The sequence below is a fragment of the Neoarius graeffei genome, chromosome 13, assembly GCF_027579695.1.
Source record: "Neoarius graeffei isolate fNeoGra1 chromosome 13, fNeoGra1.pri, whole genome shotgun sequence".
NCBI classification, from domain to species: Eukaryota; Metazoa; Chordata; class Actinopteri; order Siluriformes; family Ariidae; genus Neoarius; species Neoarius graeffei.
Genome location: NC_083581.1, coordinates 9,929,678 through 9,948,129, shown reverse-complemented (window position 1 = coordinate 9,948,129; position 18,452 = coordinate 9,929,678). Strand labels below are relative to the sequence as shown.

At 42.6% G+C, this 18,452-nt stretch overlaps 1 protein-coding gene across 2 annotated transcripts in view; it reads right to left on the bottom strand.

Annotated features, from left to right (window-relative positions):
- cnot11 (CCR4-NOT transcription complex, subunit 11) overlaps nucleotides 1–18,333 on the bottom strand; it is a 64,661-nt gene extending 46,328 nt beyond the window's left edge. Inside the window, exon 1 of one of the 2 annotated variants that reach the window (XM_060937236.1) lies at nucleotides 17,742–18,333. In XM_060937236.1, coding sequence (XP_060793219.1) covers nucleotides 17,742–18,057 — 316 coding nt within the window. In that variant the 5' untranslated portion in view covers nucleotides 18,058–18,333. The remainder of the gene's footprint in view (nucleotides 1–17,741) is intronic. The other variant, XM_060937235.1, reaches the window with a different exon arrangement.
- Between the last annotated feature and the right edge of the window lie 119 nt (nucleotides 18,334–18,452).

Genomic DNA, 18,452 nt, shown 5'->3' with positions numbered 1-18,452 from the left:
TTTTTATTTCGTTCCTCAAAGTTTCCGTAGCCTACAAATAAAAAAAAAAAAAAGTCATTCTTCTCCTGCGCAAGTTTCTATGACCCGCTGGGGTTCACTTCCTGTGTGACGTTCGCTGACTGAATGGAGAGAGCGGGAGGGTGGACTACTATCACGTCTCCACATCTTAAATAAGAGGTAAATATTGCAGTCTATCGTTATTCAAAAACGTCAATTTCAAACACGATATCAATATATTTGTCCACGTTAATGAGAGGCTCGCGAACATTAAATGACGTTAACCTCTGTTAGCCTATCAATGCATAGGGCCTGACTAGCCTTTGGTAACACACTAAATGAATTATCTTTCATTTTTGGCACTTTTTCTGTTTGTGTAGATGGGAAGACATACTGAGAATCCAAATCGCCAACATTTGAAATAATAATTGTTTTGAATTATTTCTTGTCTTATTTAATGAAGGTTGTAATAGAATTAGCCTACATTTAGCTTAAGCTGGATGAGACAGAGACATAATTTTATAGCCATTTGTTAAACAGCTGACAGGGAACGTAATTAACGAAATTTTTTTGTTCTAACCGGTTCGGGAACGTCTATTTAATGGTGGAACCCAAAACCGGAAACGTTAAAATTCCGTTTCTGTTCGGAACGAACCAATAGGAAAAAAATTCTGGTTCAAAGCCCTGGTTTAAAATGCCTCTGCCTGGGTCAGCTGATTGTTGTGATTTGTGACCTTCCAAGCATGCATGTCGCCAACCGTGGCGTTGCAGTACGCCTTCTGGTGGACAAATGACACAACACTAAGATAATGAGAATCAATCTTTCACCTCTCAGTTTCTTTTTTTAAATCTTCATTCATCAACTGTTAAACGCTGACAAATTTATCAGCAAAGCTCATGTTGGGTAATAATAATAATAAAAAAAACCCACGACTATATACACCATACTAAACACACACGGATATACTGTATATCCTTCTGTGTTTTTAGTATGGTATAGTCTGTTTTTAGTATGGTATAGTCTTTTGTGCAAGATTAATTTTGGTCTTTCACATCCGTGATTGAGACAAAGACCATGGTATATTACTTATGTACCTGGATCTTTGTTGAACCAGTGATAAATCACTATTACTTTGTATTTTGTCCACAGAAACAAAAAAAAAACAAACAAACAAACAAAAAAAAAACCACACACACGAGTGGTTAAATGTGGCATGTAATTAGGTCTATCAAGTTTGTGACTGAGGCAAGGACCATGGTATACATACATCTTAATTATGGACCTGGATCCTTGTTAAGCCAATGACCGACGTTAAATGTTGCTTTGTGTTCTGTCCACAGCAACATGAAAATAGTCTCGCTGAACCTTGACATAATACATAAACGGTGCCTCTTGTAGCAGGGACATGTAACAAATTATTAGGTACTTCCCACTTTAGAGTGCCTGATTTACACTTATTTTCAAATTCTTTAAAAAAAAAAAAAAGGACTAAACACACATTAGCTTCTAAATTTTGTCCCAGACACTCAGTGCGTTTACATGCACATCCAAATCGAGCTGCTGTCGGGAATCGAGCTAAGGGTCCCAGAGAAATCCAATCCTACATGCACACAAGTTAATCGAGCTATTGTGTGAGGTACATTGTGCACCCGAGCCACAGGTGGCGCTACACGCCCCATCGTGTTGGTACACTTCCGGTTGTCGTCATGAAGAAGAGCTATTCAAGAGTATAAACAAAGTTATCAGCAGTGTTGCCAGACACTGCTGACATTTTCCAGCCCAAAACATGTTCAAATCTGCCAAAATGCACTTAAAACCGCCCAATATGGCAACACTGGCAGTTCCATGTTCACAAGTTCCATGCTCAAGCTGTTAGGCTTGCTCTAACAGACTGTATGGCTACAAACTGTCCTGCGCAGACCACTGTTTTGTAAGACAACTTATTTTGCACAATCGTATATTTTTCTAAAGTCCATTTTTTGCTTACAAAAAAATATTTTTTTTTGCTTACAATTTAACTTATGTCTTAATAAACACAAAAAGTTCAATTGTTTTGTTTTTATTGACATTCTTCAGATGTTGGACATATATATACACACACACACACACACACACACACACACAAATACAATGACTTACGTACACAATTCACAGCTATGCAACAGCTGTATTTGGTGATACAGTAAGTGAGCTAAATTTTAACAGTGCAAACAATGCCACAAAAAGAAAAGATTCATGCCGTTGTCATGCCGACCGAGGCTGTTGTGTTTCCCGCTTGTGGTCTCGTCACTCGTCACTTCCGGAAGGGGCAGTGCTGAAGTAAGTAGCTCAATAGGGTATACATGCACTAAGTAGCTCGGCAGAAATCGCATAATCTAGGTCGTGTAGCTCGATTACGAGAAATCAAGTTCGGTTCAATTTCAGCCGAATTAAGGTGTATACATGGCATTTTGAACTTCGATTTCAGTCGAGCAACGGCAGAAATTCGATTCTCTCTATGTGCATGTAAACGCACTGACTGCAGTGTGTGGTCTTAACAAAACTAACAACTTGCTTATACACACTTAACTATCAGTTACTTACACAGTGTTGTAGTCGAGTCACTAAACCTCGAGTCCGAGTCAATTCCAAGTCATTTATTTAAAAAAGGGGGTAGAGTCCACAATTGATCCGACTCAAGCCCAACACTCCAGCCACACCATTTGACGGTGGCTGTCTTAGCCCCATTAACATTAATTTGTTCTTGAACATGACGTATGAACAGGTGGATGTGAATTCTCTTTGTCAGGGAGGGCAAAGTATCCTGTCAGAGATGGTTGGAAGTGCAGAAGGTGTGTTTATTAATACAAGTGAAGAAAACAATCCAGAACAGCAGGCAAAAGGTCGAGCGAGACACAAACAGACTATCGTAGACTCGGCAGGATCAAAGACGAGAAAAAAAGAAATCAGGGATCAGGAAACCAAACAAGGAAATAAGGCTATGTAATGTGTCAGCAGCACAACTCAATACTTCGCAAAGTAAGTGTTTTCTCACAGTTTATACACTATGTTCAGACTGCAACCTGAAACGACCCATATCCGATTTGTTGTGAAATCCGATTTTTTTGTTAGGCCGTTCACATTACCAATTATATGAGACTTGTATGCGATCTCCAATATGAACGGAAAACGACCCAAAAAAGTGTCCCGCATGCGCAAATTGACACGTAATAAGCACATCTACGTAATACGTAAACAAAAAAAAAAAAAAGCGCACTCTTCAAGTTTGCAAGTAAAGCATGGAGATGAGGCGAGACCTGGCGATGTGGTTTTTGTGGCGGCGGCGGAACTCGCATAATAATCTGATTAATGTGAGCAGCAGACTAATGAGACCGAAGATGTCAAATTACTGGAAATTTCCAGAACAATCTTATAATCTTGTAATACAGGATGGTTTAAGTTATAAATCAGTTATAGAAACTGTTTTATTTAATCAGGCCAACAGATCAACATCCAGGTCCCTACCAAATCCACCATTAGCTTGATCAATTCTATAAAAGTCTATTTAAATTCTGAAAACTGTACAAATGTTGTTGTTTTCCACCAAAGAGGCGGGATTAGCCAACGCAGAATAGTGACGTTTGTCTCTTGTTGATGACGTGTAGGTTGCATGAATGCGACCTGTCCGGTCAGACTGCAGTCGCATGTGAAAATAACGGATATGCATCAGAATTAGGACCACATATCCAAGCGGCCTGGGTCGCATGTGAAAAAAAAAAAACGGATCTGTGTCGTTCAGATTGTCAATAACAAATCGGATACAGGTCGCATATGGGCAAAAAAAATCTCGGATATGGGTCGTTTCAGGGTGCAGTCTGAATGTAGTCTTATATCAGCGCGCTGATTGCGCCTTAATCCTGTGTAGGTGCGAGTCGTTTCCGGCACACGCGCACAAAAGTCTACTTGGCGCGTGCGCGCTGTCCAGAGTGCAGCCAAGGAGTTTATTTGATGCATGCTCCAAGGTGCGCAGGTGTGACACTCTTACACAAAATTACTCCAAAATTAATGTAATGTAGATATAAATCTCTTATACCAAATTATTATAGCATGCTACCGGGCAATTCCATGCAAATGTCAACCTCACCATGCAAAAATAAAGCAACATGTAATACATCAAAACCACTCCCAGAGATCTCACCTAGGCCTGTATTTTACAGATGTGAATAAGTTGAACCAGTTTGTAACCAACCTAATATGTCACTGTCAGTCTTTCTTTCTTATAATGTAAAACCCAAGCTAAAACCAACTTTGATCATGTACAATTCTATATTATTGCCACAAGCCACAGAAATGTATGCTAAAATCCACAAAACAGCAAAACAATAGCCATCCTAAATATTATTTAAGAACTTTGATAGTTTTAGCTGATATTTAGAGTTTTTCCAAAGGGTTATGGTGGTTAAATTGCTGATTTTCTAAACATATGCCATGTCTATTTCAGACGCGTCACATCCATAACGGAATTTCGTCACATCCATAACGCTGACTTTTCCTTCCGAAACTCTGCATGAAGTACAAAATATTTTAAACAAAGATTTTTTAATATTCACCTTGGACCCCTCTATCAAATGGATATCTCCATTTCGACATTAGGTTTACAATTTCACAGTTTGATAAAAATGTACAGTCACCCAAGAAAAGTGATACTTTTTCTGTCACGTCCATAACGCATCTTTTATTGGCATTTTCTGGCATGCCCTAGATGTACTATGGGAATTGTTCTTGTTCTATCACTTCTCCAGTATGGTACAGCCTTAAAATATGCAACACCTGTTTAAATACTGGGAGACAATAAAACATGCACTGGGTCATTTGTTGCCATTTTGAGTTCAAGTGTCACGTCCATAACGCTGGAATTGCTCTACCCCCCCCAAAAAAAGAAAAAATCCGAGTCCTTGTCTCCATTTTCCGAGTCCTAATGCAGTTAACACACGAGTCCGAGTCGAGTCACAAGTCCTTAAAATTAGGGCATGAGTCGGACTCGAGTACAAGCCTGCTTGTATATAATGTATATACCTTGCCAGCCCCTGTTAACTTATATAGGCCACACAACAAACTACTTACACCACTGAAAAGGTATACATCAGAGAAAATATAAAATTCCCACACTTTGCATCTACTTTATATGCGTGGGCTAAAAGCTATAGTTTCAAATATTGGACGTACTGGGGTTTTTTTGTGTACAAAGTTCATTAAACAAGGCAGTGTTTTTGTATGCAAGTTATACTCAATTTGTAAATATTTTATGCAATTCAAAAGTTAAGGACATTGATGATTCTACAGATAAAACTACATCAAAAAGGAGCACTTCGGTATATAATAGGGTGAAACGTCGGAATTAGAGACCGACATATTGCCACAGTGACCCCTTTGGATCACTTGATGTAAAACCATTGAAGCTGCCATGTCTGAGGGATGTATTCAACGGTGTTGTCACGCTGAATTGAATTAAACACAAAAAGGTGTTTGTTATTTACCCTAGCCTCAGTGATTGAACTTGGGGGCTCTAAATAATATAAACACGCGTCAGTACAACACAACAGACTTTAAGAACACCAGAAACTACGGTCTCCAAAATAACAGTTGTATCATTAGGCCATTATTTAAAAATGTTCTGTTTCCGGTCCACCAGCCGGGTGAGTGCTGTTTGTGCGGTTGAAATTTTTTTTTTTTTTTAACGCCGGTTTTTCGGGTTCGTAAATCTAAAATCGAACTTGACATTTACGCATTCCCAGGGCTTTCCACTAAAGGCCAATTTATGCTGACAACCCAGTCCTCGCAGACGGCATCGCAGATGGCGTCTGCGTAGCCCCCCCGCTTCGCAGACGATCTGCGCGAACCTCCCAAAATTTGTGACCACCGCAGAAGCCTCGCAGACAGCGTCACAGACAAGAGGGCTCTGATTGGTCCACTCTACATCCGCTGTACACGCACTTCCGCTTCCCTACTTCCCCGGTTTGGTTTGTTTTCACTACCGCCATTTTTAAAAACACGAGCGAAGATGGAACAGCACGAAGAGCGGTTGATCGAGGAAGTACGTACATCTATACGACTCCATTTCAAGTCATTATAAGGACAGCGCATTATAAGGACATCGGTGTTGAATGACCTGTTGCTCAGTAACTGGAAGATAAACACTCCACTAACCACACCCACCAACTACTCCTAGCGATTTCACGCCCCCTTGCGTTGTGGCGGTGAATAACATCGCGCACGCCTATACTCCCCGCTCAACGATAAATTACAACTGTCTGTGAAAGCCTTGTCGCAAGAGCATGCAGAGGCCTTAAGGCTCATACTAGCCAGCCATGACAAATAAGTAGCCAGCCGGGGGGAGTAAACACAAAATAAACTCCTGTGCACGCAGTTCCCAGGATTAAATGTATTTTCCACAGACCATTTATTTATTCACTTTACTCAAATACAAAGTAAAATGGCAGTAAATCATCTTTCTTTTCTTACGTATTGCATCATGAGGCGTTCCTGGCTTGTCAATCTCTTATTTTCGGTGCATGACACATTCACGCAACTGAGCATGCTATGAATTAACAACGGTCTGCAGTGGTGGCTACACAAACAGCGAACATTTCTCCATTTGTGTATGAAAAGACACTCCAACCACTCAGTTTGGTTTCGTTTACAACCAACAGTGTCTTTTGATGCCAGCACGCAATTGAACGAGAGAAGACTGGTTTACCGGAGACAAAAGCGTTATCTCTGCTTCTGTTCCCTCCGACGGCCCTGACACACTACTGCCTCCGCCGAGTGCGCGCGCACACACCGCATGTCGGGGCCACGGATGAGTTCCTCTCCCTTGATCAACGAAGTCTGCGGGGAATTTGTGGTTATTATCGGTACAAACAGCGCGAATCACAACTTAAATGAGTGCGGTTCAGTTTGACATTGTCAGTCCGTTAGATAAACATTTAATTTTTTTAAAATCGAAAATTAATATTTAGAGCCTGTGGGCTACAAAAATAATAGTCATTAAAGTAGCCGGCTGGACTTAATTGTGTAGTTGGCTGTATGGCCGGCAGCCGGCGCTTGTGGAAAGCCCTGCATTCCGCGCAGAATACAGAATTGAATCAGCTCAGCACATGCGCCGTGCGGCACAAAAAAATGGCAGCCACCATGAAGGAAGGAGATCCGGAGTTTTCAAACATTTGCTTAAGTGTGAAATCGCAAAATGGTATTCTAGCGAACAACAAAATAGTAAAGATTCAGAAAAACAAATCATTCAGTGATCATCTTAATAGTGTAATTTCATCCGAACTAGGCCTAACGGTCGATTTAGTCCATGTGTCGGACATTTATGTAAGTTTTTGTACAAGTTTCAGTTGATTAAACTGTCATATTTTATTAAATGTGTCTGCTTTTGTAATAAAAAAGTACTGAAAGAAAAAGCAAACAGCATTGCGATTTCTTGTCCATAAAAAAAAAAATCCCTCCCTCCCTACTGAAAATTTTTTTGCTCATCCGGTGGACAGAAAACGGATTTTTTTTTTTTTTTTTTTAAGGATGGCCTTAGCTCTCTAAATTTGTTCAAACAAATACATTACTCTAACCTTCATGACGCTTACATTTACTGCAGGACCGGTGCATTAGCTCAGTTCCGAATCAATACGTAACTATGGATGATAATATTTCAAGTGGAAGGGACACCTGTGATTTTTTTTTTTGCCTAGAAGGACATTCTGGGATACCCGATAAACACCTAAATGTAGGTTATGTTTTTAATTATTATTAGGCCGCCACACGATTAAAGAAATTAGCCAATTATGCTCACAATTTTGCCGTGCTTACTTGCGATTAATTTAAAACTTCTAATGACAATAATGGATATGGAAATAAATCAATCTTAAGAACAATAACTAATAACTCTCCTTACTGTTGTCCCTAAGAAGCCATGAGTCTACCAAGTGAATTGTCTAAGCTGCATAGTGCAGAGACCTGTACAAAGAAAGTCTTTTTTTTTTTTTAATAAATAAATAAAAAACTTTGGCCCGAACCAGTGTAGTGCGCTTGTATACAGCTTTTAAATAGATGCACCCATTCTCTCGTTCTTATTTTACTGTCGTTTTTCCCCCATAGAGAATGAATGGGGCTCTTGAATCGAAGTGTCCTGCTCGGACATGTGACGCTCTAAAACCTTTGCTTTAAAATCATGCCACGCCTTGTTAATTTACCCACAACCAGCTGTAGTTCATTTAAAAAAAAAAAAAAAAAAACCACACACACACACACCAGCACGCGACATGTCACATTGCGAGGTGAGACATTTTAAACATATCAGAGCACGCAGCCCCCACACACGATGATGTGGGGAGAAAAAAAAAAAAAAAGATTTTGCAGTGCAAGGTCTCATGTGATCCAGTTTCTGTCGGTGAACATCTGCTACAACTGAACAAGCACACTGCATTTTCTCTGCAGAAATGCAGTCTAGTACTGATAAAAGAACAAAATGATTCGAAGCAGAGTTTTATTAACTTGACCCCTCGTCCACTATTTTCATATTGGGACAGCATGTCAACCATTATCCCTGACTTAAAACACCAAATTAACACACCACCGCAATTAAATGAGATTTTTTTTTTTATTAAGCATGTGAAATATCAGTGCATTACCAACACTGCTGATCAAAACCTAACATGGCCACCACTAGACCAGAATTGTCTACAGTTTGCCATGACACATGCCGCTTTTCCACTACCAACACGGCTGAGTCGGGCTGAGCCGTGCTGTGCCGAGTTGGGCTGAGCGGGGCTGTGCCAAGTTGGGCTGAGCGGGGCTGTGCCGAGTTGGGCTGAGCGGGGCTGTTGGAGTTGCATTTCGACTACAACCGCGCTGAACTGTGCTGGCTGGAAGTGGGTGGACACATTGGGTGGAGTTAGCGAAAGTGGGTGGACGTCACGTGATGTCGTTAGGCGGCGCAAACAGTGACATCAGTGATCTTTTAAGCGGTAGTCTCACGACCCAGATAGTAAACAATAAACATGGAGTCGTTAGTGTTGCTGGTCTTGGTGCTGTGGCTTGTTGTCACCGACAACGCCAACAGATACTGGCAAGAGCGTATAGATGAGGCGAGGCGCATAAGGCTTCAGAAATTCTCGTAATTTGTAATTATTCTTCTTCCGGGTTTACGGTGTTTACAGATCCCAGCGTGCTCGCGGGGCGTGTGAGGACACTCCTCCTCACCAATCAGTGCGCAGGGGAGTGTCTCCTCACGCCCCTAGCCCCACTCGGCTTGGTTTGGCTCGCTTCAGCCCTACTCCAAAAAACCGTGCGAGTTTTGGGTGCTAAGCAGGGCTGAAGCGAGCTGAGTCGTGCTGCTCTAAGGTAGTCGAAACGCGAGCCATGTCGGGCTGAAGTGAGCTGAAAAAGGGTAGTGGAAAAGGGCCAATAGGCACCTCTAGACCAACCCCATGCTAGAAGTAACTCATTTTGAAGGGTTACACATACCCTGCGCAAGAAGTCATTCCTTTGACTGGTTTACACATGCCGTCATTCACTAGACTAGTCAAGGAGCTCAAAAAAAAAAAAAAAAAAAAACCCACCCCACAACCATAAATCCCCAAATACAGCCTGTAAATTTTATACCAACCCGTGTTAACCCAAATTTTGTGAAATTGTCATTGTGTGAAGTAGCTTTGTGCATTTCTGTGGACATTTTTATCAGAGGTTTCCCAGGGCATGTCCAGCACGCATGCTTTCCATATATGGAAATTACATTGAGAAAATTAAATTTAGGTTTCGTACCGGTACAGTAGCGCTTCGCTGTAGTGTGGACAGATGAAGCGGCTCTGTATCGATACAAATATAATGCGCATGTGCAAAGTCACACACCTCAATCGATGTCTTCGCTGAATAAAATAGTGAAGAACGGAGATTCGTTTGTTTCTTTCTCAGCTGCCTCGCACGTTTTATCCGATTCGACTGAATAAATGACCACCAGAAATACAGACTGTACATTAACAACAAAAAGCACACACGTGTTGTTTCATCCGTACGGAAGCCGCGAGAGGCCCTTCATATCATCCTTTTTTTTTTATTCACCTTGTTATCCCGAGATAATGACATAATTAATTCAGGATCTCGAGAAAACACCACAACTAATTTGAGATCTCGAGAAAACAAAACCGTTATTTCGAGATCTCGAGAAAAAATTATTTCATGATCTCGAGAAAACAGCTGAGAAATGGTTCATTCAGGAACGCCAAGAGACTTGTGATATGCTGACTTTGGGGCTATTTCTCATTCTGTATAGACGCAACTTTGGTCATTAGAATGTCTGGAATAATCGATCACCTAATAAGGCAATATTTTGATCAGGGGTTGACACAGGGAGAGATTGCATTAAGTCTTTTAATAAGGGATAATTTCAAAATTAGTCCGCGGCACCTCCGCAGAAGACTGGCCCGGCTTCGTCTCTACTGACGGAGATACAGTGATCCAGCTGAGATCATGAAATAATTGTTTTGTTTTCTCGAGATGACGGAATAATTTTGTTTTCTCGAGATCTCGAAATAATGGATGCCATATATTCTCGGAAGGAAGTTACTCGGTAACCACGGAAACATTTCGCGCACACGCATTTCAACTACCGTGAAAGAAAACCGCAAACATTTCTCGCTAGTGTGGACAGATGCACTAAACTGTACCGGTATACTTTGTATCGATACAGTTATACCGGTACGAAAGTGGTACAAGTGTGAACACAGCATAAGACTTTCAAATTTGAGTCCCTAGACTCCGTGGTCTTTCAAAAATGGAGTCCTTTATGATTTTGTATTTTCCCAATGGGGACTGCTTTAAGTCCAACCATGCATTACTAATAAATAATATAATTTTATATTATAATAAGAAACCATTGGGAAAGCAAAGTTCTGCCAAGAGACCAAGGCAGACTGATGAAGACCCTCAGACTCCTGCAAAGAAAAAAGTGTGTTAAATGCCTAATAAAATATAATTCACACTTAAAATTAAGGCACGGCTCGAAATTCGCGGTGGTCTGGTCGCCTGAGACGACTTAATTTGTCATTTGGCAGGTAATCCCTGTCACTAGCCAGCCCGGCTGGCTAGTTGAAAATAAATAAATAATATATATGAAGCGAAGATTCAGACACACCGGCAACTAAAGCCGCCACATATTAAGCATGTGCCGTGTCTGTGTTAATCGATGTGTTTATCGGCAGGACGGAAACTACCGAAGAATTCCGAATCATATCGTGTACGAGTCAGGCTGTCGGTTTTTTCACTACTGCGAATGCATATAACGCATCTCGTTGAATATCGCGGTAATCACGTTATTAAATTCAATAGATGTGGCCACGTTATCGCCCATTTAAACACGTGTTTTTGTTGTTGTTTACATCTACCAAAGCTACGTTGCGATGTGGAATTTTCTGAAAGGTGGACAGAAACCGCCAGAGACGGGGACAAAGCGACCTCGGTCTGAAGAGGAGAAAAAGGCTGCCGATAAAGCGTACGAGAAGGAGAAACGACAAAGGATTTATAAGCAAACGTGGGAGCAGGGTAGGCCTTGGCTGCGATATGATTTTTATGGAATAATTAATTTTTTTCAACTTGATTCCTAGTCAATATGAAGCTCCTAATGCTTTCCCTCTCAAATGGTTAAATACAGAAAGCATGTTGGACATATTTTGGGTGCTATAGTCATGATAGTAAGTATATTTGTTTTCAATACTCGCACACCAAGTTGCCAAGTTTTCCAATATATCATTTGTTGATATTATATTATGGTGCTTTGTGCTGTTCTCATTTATGTATTTAACAACAGTATCAAAATACTCGGGTCTTGAAATAAATGCACATTAGTGTTATTCTTGACGGAAGTAAAATTCACACATGAACAAATTTTGGCTAGTTGATTTTCTGTTTGGCTTGTTACTCTGGAAGGTAACTAGTCCGGCTGGCTGGTGGAAAAAAAAAAAAAAAAAGAATTTCTAGGCCTGTAATGCTTTCTTTCATTTCTTTTTAAGGCTCAACTGCAGCTCCAGAAGTCACCAGATTGTACCAAAAAAGATGAAGTTTCCTAAATTTTCCTGGGGGAGACCCAGGAATCAAATCCACATACTATCCTTTCGCAGATACCACCTAATAGCACTCATTTTTCAGTTGTGGACTTGGCCAAAGCCTTCTTCAGCGTCCCAGCGGACCCAGACAGCCAATACTGGTTTGCTTTTCAGTTTGGGGGCACCCCTACATTTTTAACAAGCCCGTTACGAAGAAGCCAATGTCTTTTCTAGGGATTTGCTCCTATTGTCATACTTCCATACCTAATTATGCTGTTCTTGAGTCTCCTCTTAGCTCTTTGATCCACAGAAAGGGACTCCAGGCACACGACACTGTTACCTGGACCCCTGGGTGGGGGAGGCATTCATTCAACTAAAAACAGCTCTTCGAAGTACACCCACACTGGGTATTCCAGATTCAACATGTCCCTTTACTCAGACAGCAGACAAGAGATGGAGGTGTATGACCTCAGTACTCCTGCAAGAGCATGGAGGCAAGTTATGACCGGTCGCTTATTATTCAGCCAAGCTGGATCCTGTGGCTGCAGGGCTTACACTCTGCCTTAGAGCAATCGCTGCAGCTGAAAAGGCAGTGGTCGCATCCAGGGATACTGTGAGATATGCGGACCCAACACTTAGTCCCGCATGCAGTTTCAATGCTCTTACTTGAACAAAAGACAGTCACATTTGTCAGCAGTGCGCTGGCTCAGGTACAACGCAGTTCTCTTGGAAATGCCTCAGATCGCAGTGAAACACTGCACAGTCTTGAATCCTGCGACTCTCCTTCCAACAGAAGAGAACGGAGAGCTCCATCGCTGCGTCACAGAACTTTCTTTGGTCTATAGTCCACGTCTGGATCTCTCTGAGGTCCCAATACATAATCCGGACCTGATCTTTTTTGTGGATGGGTCTGCCTCACACAACCCTCAGACAGGCACAAGTCAGCTCAGTTCTGCAATTGTTTCAGGACACACTGTTCTCATCACAGGGTCACTCCCTGAGCATTATTCCGGGCAGGTGGCGGAGCTTGTGGTCCTCACAGAAGCATGCAGATTAGCTGAAGGTTAAGGCCTCTGCATGCTCTTGCAACAAGGCTTTCGCAGATAGCTTTTCGCAGACAGTTGTAATTTATCGTTGAGCGGGGAGTAATAGGCGTGCGCGATGTTATTCACCGCCACAACGCAAGGGGGTGCGAAGTCGCTAGGAGTAGTTGGTGGGTGTGGTTAGTGGAGTGTTTATCCTCCGGTTACTTATAATGACTAGAACTGGAGTCGTATAGATGTACATACTTACTCACTTCCTCGATCAACCACTCTTCGTGCTGCTCCATCTTCGCTCGTGTTTTTAAAAATGGCGGTCGTGAAAACAAACCAAACCGGGAAAGTAGGGAAGCGGAAGTGCGTGTACAGCGGATGTAGAGTGGACCAATCAGAGCCCACTTGTCTGCGACGCTTCTGCGGTGGTCACAATTTTTGGGAGGTGCGCGCAGAGCGTCTGCGAAGGTGGGGGAGCTATGCAGACGCTATCTGCAAGGACTGGGTTGTCAGCATAAATTGGCCTTAAGTCAGCAACCGTCTATACAGACAGTAGGTATGCTTTTGGTGTTGTCCACGACTTTGGCACCCTGTGGAAGCATAGAGGCTTCCTTACCTCCACAGGGAAGCCCATTACACATCACTTGCTTATTCAACAGCTTCTTGATGCTGTTTTGTTTCCTAAACAAGTAGCAATTTGTAAATGTGATGCACGTATTTCTTCGGAAATACTCCGAATTACTCCGGAAGAATTCGCCTCAAATGGCTTGATTTCAACTGAATCTTTCTGGTATTGTGCAAGGTAAAAAAAATTGCACAAAATGCAAAAATGTGACAGATATTTGACCAAAATTTAATATAAAATAGGAGAATTACATTGATCTTGCTCCTGAATTTACCCGTGATATGCACTTTAATGTTCTGGCTCATGTTTAGTTTGAATATCCCCCCACACACACACAATACTGAGGGCAATAATAAAACATGCCTGTGATGATAATGACCGTGAGACCTGAGAGGTGCCCATCATGATTTCAAATATTACAATCACAATAATAGAGCAGCAGCTACAATTATCAACAGTCCATAATTATTGACACCTTTTCAAATTTACCAATAATCATCAATTTTACAAGGTGAGTTTCAGTTACAACAGTTATTACTGGTTAGTCAATCAACTGGAAGACCCCCCCCCCCTTGATCTTGTTGTCTGATGGCACAGCTCGTTACCTGAGATGGAATTTTTTTTTTTTTAAACCATGATCAGCAATTTGAGGAAAACCCAGATGTCATCATCGCAAGTAAGCATGGTGGAAAGATCATGGACATGTTTTTAAATTCACCCATATTTCATGATATCCTTGTCGAAACCTACTTTGTTTCTTACTCTTTCGTTTGACAGTCGCCATTTTGTATCTAAACGCGCGATTGAGAAGTCGCATGATGTTTTGATAATTGTAATCACTTTCACCGGTGTCCACCATTATCGACACCTTGTGGAATTCAGTAACATTTACAACTGTTATGTATCGATCTTTGTGTAACATTGTTGAAGTCGATGAAGTACTTAAAAAAAAAAAGCAAAGCTGATTTAAATATTTTTTTCTGATTCATAACAGAATCTAATATGTTTATAGAGTATTTGGAATTCGATTGCAATAAATAGAATTAGACCAGAATTATATTCCTAGCATATTAAAAAAAATGACATGCTTGAAATATTTTTTTTTTTTTGCGGTTTGTTGTAAACATCTACCACATATTACAAGATCAGTAGACATTTTATATTTTGGTTCAAGGAATGACATGCGACCTTTGACCTGGATTTCCATGGTAAACTACAAAACTAGAAATTAATACAAAACAACAATAAATGATCCACAAAACGTGATCCACGAAAATACTTAGAAAGTGGAACAAAAAGATTTTCGGACACAGGTTAAACATTATCAGTTCATTTGTTTACAAATATTTGAATTACTTCCTCATTTACGTCAACACCGACATCGATATATTTATATAAAAGATATTTTGTCTCGTCTCATCTCATTATCTCTAGCCGCTTTATCCTGTTCTACAGGGTCGCAGGCAAGCTGGAGCCTATCCCAGCTGACCACGGGTGAAAGGCGGGGTACACCCTGGACAAGTCGCCAGGTCATCACAGGGCTGACACATAGACACAGACAACCATTCACACTCACATTCACACCTACGCTCAATTTAGGCCAAGTTTACATTAGACCGTATCTGTCTCGTTTTCTTCGCGGATGCACTGTCCGTTTACATTAAACCGCCTGGAAACGCCGGGAAACGGGAATCCGCCAGGGTCCACGTATTCAATCCAGATCGCGTCTGGTCCGGTGCTGTGTAAACATTGAGAATACGCGGATACGCTGTGCTGAGCTCTAGCTGGCGTCGTCATTGGACAACGTCACTGTGACATCCACCTTCCTGATTCGCTGGCGTTGGTCATGTGACGCGACTGCTGAAAAATGGCGCGGACTTCCGCCTTGTATCACCTTTCATTAAAGAGTATAAAAGTATGAAAATACTGCAAATACTGATGCAAATACTGCCCATTGTGTAGTTATGATCGTCTTTAGGCTTGCCATCCTTCCACTTGCAAGTGGTAAGTGATATGCACTGGGATCACACACACAGCGGCTCAGTCCCGAATCACAGCTTGTGCACTACACTCACGCGCTCTGTGAGCTGCGCAAGGCCGGAGTGCGCACCCTCCAGAGGGCACTCGCTGTTCAGGGCGGAGTGATTTGGAGCGCAGGATGCCTGCGGAGCCGAGCGTATCCGTGTATTGGTGTTGCTGCTGTGTGCACACTAATCGTTTTAAAAACGTTAATCTGATGATCCGCTGATATGGTCTAATGTAAACATGGGCTTAGAGTCACCAGTTAACCTAACCCGCATGTCTTTGGACCGTGGGGGAAACCGGAGCACCCGGAGGAAACCCACGCGAACATGCAAACTCCGCACAGAAAGGCCCTCGCCAGCCACGGGGCTTGAACCCAGGACCTTCTTGCTGTGAGGCGACAGCGCTAACCACTACACCACCGTGCCGCCCAAGATATTTTGTACTAAATATAAAAGTCTAGGCGGGCGGCACGGTGGTGTAGTGGTTAGCGCTGTCGCCTCACAGCAAGAAGGTCCTGGGTTCAAGCCCCGTGGCTGGCGACGGCCTTTCTGTGCGGAGTTTGCATGTTCTCCCCGTGTCCACGTGGGTTTCCTCCGGGTGCTCCGGTTTCCCCCACAGTCCAAAGACATGCAGGTTAGGTTAACTGGTGACTCTAACGCTACGTTCACACTGCAAGGCTTAATGCTCAATTCCGATTTTTTTGTGAAATCCGATTTTTTTGTGAGGTCGTTCACATTAACAAATATATGCGACTTGTATGTGATCCTCAGTATGAACGAAAAGCGACCTAAAAGTGTTCCGCATGCGCACTGCAGGATACGACGACGTCACACGCAGTGAGCATGGCCAGTGTTTACGGAAGTAAAACCGCCCGGTTGCGGTATGACCCATCCAATCTAGCTTGAATAGCTGCATCCCCCCAAATGGAAATCAGCTCCCTAACCTCTGCGTCCTTCCATTGAGAAGATTCAGAACCTTCACAGCCCGAAGCGTCCCTCGCATTGATGTCATGCGCAGGGGCGCAGATACGTTTTTTGAACGGGGGGGGGGGGGGGGGGGACAAAGCTGCCAGCAAACCAACCCCAACCCCGATATGCCTGTCAAACTTGTTAGTAACCATAGCAACCAAGCTCGAGCTCGCAACCTGTGCAGTCTACGCAGCTCAACCAACCGAATATGTCTTTGTTGTTTTATGTGAGTTGTTGCAACTATGTATACACTGCTGTGCACCTCAATAAACCGAATGGTAATTAGTCTTTTGATTTTTCCGTGAGGTTTGCCTTATGCAAAGAAAGACAGCATAGACGTTTTTTCCTCCCTATAAGTAGGGGGGACCGAACGAGGTGAATTTAAATATGACTCGTCCCACCCTCTATCTGCGCCCGTGATTATGCACCATGTTGTTGTAACTTTGAGAGACCCGCCGCCTACTTCAGCGCAGAATAGTGACGTTTGTGGCTTGTTGATGACGTGCAAGTCGGATGAATGCGACCTGGCGGTTCAGACTGAAGTCGCATATGAAAAGATCGGATAGGAATCGGAATTAGGACCACATATCCAAACGGCCTGGGTCGGATTTGAAAAAATCGGATCTGTGTCGTTCATATTGTCAATAAAAGATCGGATACAGGTCACATATGGGCGAAAAGATCGGATTTGAGTCACTTCAGCCTGCAGTGTGAACGTAGCCTAAATTGAGCGTAGGTGTGAATGTGAGTGTGAATGGTTGTCTGTGTCTATGTGTCAGCCCTGTGATGACCTGGCGACTTGTCCAGGGTGTACCCCGCCTTTCGACCGTAGTCAGCTGGGATAGGCTCCAGCTTGCCTGCGACCCTGTAGAACAGGATAAAGCGGCTAGAGATAATGAGATGAGATGAATTTATGTATTGAAAAAAAGAAGTCTTTTCTACTTTTGCAATGGCCAAAAGATCATTAAGGTGTCGATAATTGTAGCCGCAGCTCTAACAACAACAACAATAATCCTGAACCTGAGAGGTGCCTCTCGTGCTCGTCTTTGCCGGGGTTGAGTAGGTGGGCGAACACGGCGCAGAACGGGTTGGAAGCGAGCGGCTCGGTTCGGTACATCTCCCACAGCAAGTAGAGCGCGGCGAGACGCTGAGCGGAACCCGGAAGCAGGTCGGCGTGCTGCAAGAGCAACACGAGCACGGAACCCACCCGGAAGTGCTCGGCTTTCCCGAAGCAGTGGTGGAAAGCGCTCGCGAGGTTTTCGAATGAGCTGCCGGCGCACGCCTCCTCCGACAGCAGGCCCAGCAGGGTGGTGAGCTCCTTCGGTGCCAGGGTCATCCCGCTCTCCCGCTCCTCAGTCAGCCGGACAGATTACGGGAGGTGGGTTTTAAATCAATTAACCAACCAATTAATAAATAAATTACAGATTCAAGTTTACGAGCTCACGCGAAATCAAGCTAACACTAGACTTCTATTTAAATTAGCGACAGTTCAGCAAACTTCGTTATCACTAAACACTTCACCGCGATCTTCATAACAAAGCGTTCAGTTCCACCGGAGCTCAAAGCAAACAAACCGTCCACTGTGAACCACACTGACTTCCGGCGGCGGGCCGAACTGCACCATGGGAACTGCTGCTCGAGCAAATTAAAAAGTTTTTTCGCATTCAAATTAAAATATTTAAATAAATATACACATATATTTACATTATTCGATTTATAATTATGTATTTT